Consider the following 6,052-nt stretch of genomic DNA (forward strand, 5'->3'; position numbering starts at 1 on the left):
CTGCCTGGTGTGACAGAAGACAGAGAAATGGGATTAAAGCAGGTGTCTTATATATGTTGTTTTTTTAAAGATCTTTTCATCTTAACCAGAAAGTATGATATGATGCCAATGGGTCTCTGATTGAATTCTCTTACATGGCTACATATTTCTGAAGCTAAAATACAAAATCTAACCACTCTGTCATAATTGACTTTTTAGATAAATGAGCATTTTAAGACATTGACTTCCTCACCTTATTTTTTGTTTTTTATTTTTTGGGTTTTGTTTTGTTTCTGTTTTGAAAGCCCAAATTTACTTTTGATTAGTAGTCAAATTCTAAGTTACTCTGGGAGAAATCAAATCTGAAAAGGAAAGTTAAGAGTTACAAATGCTCAGATGTATTTGGGAAATTGGTGCTGAGGTTTATTTGAGCATGGAATGGAATTCAGAACTCTGTGAAAGACAGCTGGTATCTAGAGAGCTGATGTCACACAGATGTCCCAGACTGGAGAGATGTAAGAGCTAACAGTGGCTGTCCATTCAAGCTGGCCACACTTCTGAAAGTAAGTTCTTCAAACTTAGACCTCAGTAATTACAGTTTTCTGTTTTAAGTAACAGTTTTATTCTTGGAAAATTTCACATGTCACATATGTATACAGTGTATCTCAATCGTATATACTTCCCTCTTACCCTTCAGAAAGCTTCCTGACATCTCTTTCCTACTCTTACATTATCTTTTTAAATTTTTAAATTTCTATAACCTACCAAGTCTGCTAAGTGCTGCCAAGGTGCACGTGGGTGACCTTAGTGGTCATATCCCAGAGAAAATGGAGTCTACCTCTCCCAACAACTACCAGGAAGCTGCCTAGAGGTAGGGCCTCAGGAGGCCAGCCCCTATATATGCTGACATTTTAACTGACTTGATCTTTTGTAGGTAATCACAGATGCTATAAAGCCATGGCCACAAGACAGCAGGACATAGCACTCCTCACCCTACACTCTTTAGATTCCCCTCTTCGCAGTGTTTCCTGGGCCCTAGTGTCAGAAGTCTAATGTTGATAACACATGCTTCATCTATGCCTCGGTACCCACAGTCACATTTTCTTAGCGCTTTGACCAATTATGGTGTGAGCATTAACTATTGTACACTGCAAAAATGAAGCTTCTCTGACCAAAGCTGAGATTAGCATTGACCTATTTGTTTAAACATAAATATTAAAAGGCAGTTTGACAACATGACCATGTAGTAAAATATGAGTAGTGGGTTCCCTTCTAAATCCCATGACCTCCCCTGCCAAAGTTTTTGACTAGGATTACATTACTAGACATGAATTCCCTCCTGTGGAGCAGGCCTCAAATCAATCAGAAAGTAATTTGTTACCCACCCTCCCCATCCTATGCCCCAAACAGTCATGCCACTGTTGCATCTTACATATATACCTGAGTATCCACTGCCTGGAAAGTTAGTGTTGTAGGAACAGGGTCCAGCATTGAGTAAGACCTCTGGTCTTTTAACCCCTAGCAGCCTGCCCAACACCTTATGGCCTTTTGCAAACTAGTTGTCAGGAGAGCTTCCTGGTCAGTTTGAGATTGATTTCTCTGTCCTGGAACCAAAGTGTGTGGAGTCTTCAGCAATAAGGTCTTACCATCTAGTTATGGTGGGCAACAAAGACCATTGACAATACCTTGTGTTTTCTTGGGTGCTTCTGGATCCTCCCTAACCAGTAACTGTTAGAAGGTTAAACTATGATTAGCATTCTTTCCAAAGGTTTATTTTGGTTGTCTAATGGCATTTTTACAAATGCCGGTTTTGAGCAATGAGAAGAATCAGAAAGCGGCAGGTAGGCTCTGGGTGGCCGGAAAGTTTGTTTCCCTAGCTCACTTTTCACCTGAGAGTGTCAGAGTTAAGTGTAAAGAACTTAATTTTCCAAATGAAAATGTTGAAGACTCAGGTCTTAGAAGGACAGCAGCAACTTTCAATACTTGACTCATCCATCCCACTCCATTCCTGCCTCCCATAATATTCACTATTTATAAAATGGATTTTCAGGCTCTCTGAGTGTTGGAGTTCTGGCTTAGAAGTTGTCTCTCCTGTACAAGAGCTCCAAAGCTCACACTCAGGCTAGGGTTGGCTGTGACTCTGAGTACAAGCATGATTTAGGAGGCCCGGGCATGTGGGAAAGAGGCAACTGCTAGCTCCAGGGTGGGCCCTTCCATTTATTGAGAGTCTATTAATTTCTGCTTGTCTGCCTTTTCCACTGCTTGTCTTTCTATCCTTGGTCTGTTCTTTAGCTTTCTTGCTTCAGGATTTTACATTTGAATCCCCTTTTACATGGAAAATTTCCCTCCTGTCCTCCTTGGGCCAGGTAAAACCTCTCTGGAAAGAGTCTCTCCGGGTTCCATGTAATCTGTGTTTGAGGCCCATTTCCCCTTCACTGAAAGAAGTGTGTGGGGCCTGCTGATGGCTGGGAGGGAGGGAGGCCGCATTCACTGCTTGTCTGCTCTTTTCTCTGCCCAGGTATGTCTAAACCTTTTGACCTCCGACCAACAATCCTCATTGTTATTTGTACTGGGATCCTGGCAGCCATATTTCTATTGAAAGGAGTTGTCCTCTATTTTTACTTCAAAGTAGCCAAGACACTGGATGCAGCTAGGTAAGAATGCACAATACCCCATCTAATGGGACACTGGGCCCTCAGCTGGAGCATGGTCATTTCTTACTACAGTGGCCACTAGTAGGGGAAAGTCGGGGCCATGGTCAGGTTTGAGATGATGGGGGCAAATGAGTATAGAAGCTTGAAGGTTTTCCTTCTAGCTTGGAGCTGAGAGCTTACAAGTCCACTGCTCTCGGCCTGGACTCAGTGTGTGTGTGTGTGTGTGTGTGTGTGTGTGTGTGTGTGTGTGCACCATGTGCACGCGTGTGCTAGCGTTCCTTTCTGTCACCGGGGGATGTGCCTTCGGTGTTTAACAGGACCCTGGCTGAGCCCCCTTTCTTTTCCTCTCTGGCACTGTAGACTGGGAAATCCACAGTGGATGCTGTGGGAAGGAGCTGTCTCCTACTCACACAGAGTATGGCCATAAAGACCTCTTCCCACTCACTGGGGAGCTCACAAGTTCCCTCATTCATTGTCAATGGCTGTGGGAAAAGTGAAGAGGGTCAAGAGAATAGAGACTCCATGGAGGACAGCTGACAGGGATGGAAGTCAGATGAGATATGTTTGAAGATTGGGAGAAAAGCCTTAAGTAGGAGAGGCAGGCTGTCAGCAGTAATGGTGTTCCTTTCTCGGGACTTCGATGGTGGAGACCAGAGCTGAGCCCAGTCAACTCTAGCACCTTCTTCATCATTCCCACATCTCATGGGCCTGTAGCAGCCACTGGGGTGCAAGCCACTCTCCCTTGCATGAAGTAGCAACCTGGGTTCACATGCATAGTAACTGTAGGAGAGGGAAAAGACAGGGAAGGAGCAGAGAGCTTCACCCCAAGGCTGGTGTCACATGTGTGATGGGCTTCAGCCCCAGGACTTCCCATATAGCCCTCATGATGTAAAAGCTCACTGGAAAGGACAATTCTAAGCTCATTTTGTGTGTTTCTTTAAAGAATTGTAAAAGAAGCAGATGTCGCTGTAAGCTGCATTGATCCATGCAAGGTCACCCATGAGAACGTCACCCAGGCCAAACCCATCCCTATGGAGCCTTGTCGGACCCTGCAGTGCTGTGATGTCTGTAGTGTCTATACAGATGCCGGTGCCCTCTCACCCTGCATTTGTAGCATAAGTGAAGGACTCTGACATGGCAGTGGTGGATGAAAAGAAATCTTCATGATCAATATTTCAATTCCTTAGTAGGACGTTTTCGTATTCAAGCCACTTTCTATAGTGTTGATGTTGTCGTGTACCATGTACCATGATATTTATGTACTTTTGTATAAATGTACAATAATGAAAACAATGTCTGTCTGTGTTATGTTTCTTAGTTATACTTCTTATACTAATACCCACTATGAGATTCGGGCAGGCAGGCAAAACAGGTAAAAACAGGAAAAAGAATAGAAAATAAAAGTGCCCTGTGCTTTTCCAGTCCCAGAAGGAACAGGGAAGTTGACTTCAGGCATGTCTGATTTTAGTCACAATTAAGCATGGGAGATTGTTCCTCTTCAATCCAGCTTGTCAATGTCCCGACAGTGGTGTCACTGGGAGATAGTGGGTACAACCTGGTGGAACATATCTCTGTTTACATGGGCTGGCATTTAATGATGGGTTGATCTTTGTGGTTTCTAAAGAAAATGAATGTAGAGACTAATTATGCCCTATAATCCCACCTGGGAGGTGGAGGCAGGGGGATCTTAACTAAATCACTGCTTGGCCAATTACTTAAGTGTATTTTTAGCTAGTTCTTACATCTAGAATTAACCCATCTCCATTATTTTATATTTTCCCATGAGGCTTGTGGCCCACCAGCAAGGTGTCAATGTGTCTGTCTCTGGCAGCAACTCCATGTCTTCTCCTGACTCTGCCTCCTTTCTCCCAGCACTCAGTTTAGTATTCCCCATCTAGCTCTGCTCTACCCTATCACAGGCCCAAAACAGCTTCTTTATTAACCAATGGTTTTCACAGCATACAGAGGGGAATCCCATATCAATTGTGTGTTCAAGGTCACCATCAACTATACTGAGTTTGAGCTGATCTGAGTTACAGTAGACCCTTCTTTAGAAAAGAGAGAGAGCATGTGCTAACAGGAGCAGGCAAGCCTATGATTGTCCCTACCACTGACCACCCAGATTTCACATCTGTTTAGAACCAGGTGTCTCCTTTAGATCACTTTTCATAGTCTCTTTAACCTTCTTGTTCTTCAGACTGTAGATGAGAGGGTTCAACGTGAAGATCACCACTGTAGATCACAGAAGCCACTTTGACCTGATCAGCTGAATAGTTTGACTTTGGCATCACATATACAAATAAAACTGTCCCATAAAAACCAGAGCCTGGGGATTAACAGATTTTTAAAAAATAGATACAGTTTAAAGACAACAAAGCATCCTTTGAGGATTTCTGACACCAGGATAACTCAAGCTGACACTTCCTCTAAAGGCTTGGGACTTCCTTTCTCCCAGTTCTTCTCTGCCTGCTGAACTCTGCCCTGAAGAGCCACCGACTGAATTTGAAATGTGGCAGCTACTGGGCCCAAAGAGCCAGGAGCAAATGAAAAAGTTAATGCTTTTGCTTTGTTGTTCTTTGTCCCGCCAGGAAGAAAGCAGTGTGCAGAAGGAAACGCTCACAAAGCTCTGATATCTACCCAGTGTGTTCTGTCACATGCTGAGCCCTGTGCCAACCCCTCCCTCTGTACTAGGAAAGTCACCCCATCCCAACACATCCTGAGGATGCCCCCACCTCATCCAGAGGAGGAAACGGAGATTTGAAATATTTCAGAGATGAGCTAGTTTTAGTGATGATGAAGACAGGGTGTTTGGCCCCGAAATCACTACCTACTTTCCAGTGTAACTTCACCAATGCAGGTTACAGCCAATCAATCAAGAACAACCGACGTTACCTAAAATCATATCACTGACAGAAAATGACGGTGCTAGGCCAGACAGAGAGGCTATGAAAGACACAAGCAGAGTGAGGGGGTCAGCAAGTAACGTCTTTTCATTCTTTTCGACCCCACAGGTAAGCCTGCTTATTTGAATCATTTGTTTGGGGGAGAAACCAAAGCCAGATGTATCCCATCTGCACATCTAAGAGTGACTCCATGTCACCACCCGAGCTTCTGCATACCCAGGTCCATTCTGTTCTAATAATGGATACTAGAATATAATTTTCTTTCTTTCTTTTTTTATTGTACTCTGCGACTACAGGGATAGTACCTGTATGACGTGTCTGTCTTGCCAGTTGATTTGGTTTTGTAATTCTTAATTTTAATGTATTAAGCAGTTGACCAATTAGAGACAAAATCACATGTAGCCCAGGCTACGTGTTGTGTGGGTACTGGGAACTGAACCTTGATCCTCTTGGAGAGCAGCTGGTGTTCTTAAACATTTAGCCATATCCAGGTCCTATCAAACATATTTAAAAAAT

At 43.6% G+C, this 6,052-nt stretch overlaps 1 protein-coding gene across 1 annotated transcript; it reads left to right on the plus strand.

The window, feature by feature from the left end:
- Window positions 1-424: 424 nt before the first annotated feature.
- Window positions 425-3,918, plus strand: LOC125415864 (protein FAM24B). The gene is made up of 3 exons (XM_048458422.3): window positions 425-542; window positions 2,498-2,633; window positions 3,577-3,918. The coding sequence occupies exons 2-3, from the start codon at window positions 2,500-2,502 to the stop codon at window positions 3,764-3,766; spliced, it is 324 nt and encodes a 107-aa protein (XP_048314379.1). The 5' UTR covers window positions 425-542; window positions 2,498-2,499; the 3' UTR covers window positions 3,767-3,918.
- Window positions 3,919-6,052: the final 2,134 nt, after the last annotated feature.

This window comes from Myodes glareolus, chromosome 7, assembly GCF_982192425.1.
Source record: "Myodes glareolus chromosome 7, mMyoGla1.1, whole genome shotgun sequence".
Taxonomy (NCBI): Eukaryota; Metazoa; Chordata; class Mammalia; order Rodentia; family Cricetidae; genus Myodes; species Myodes glareolus.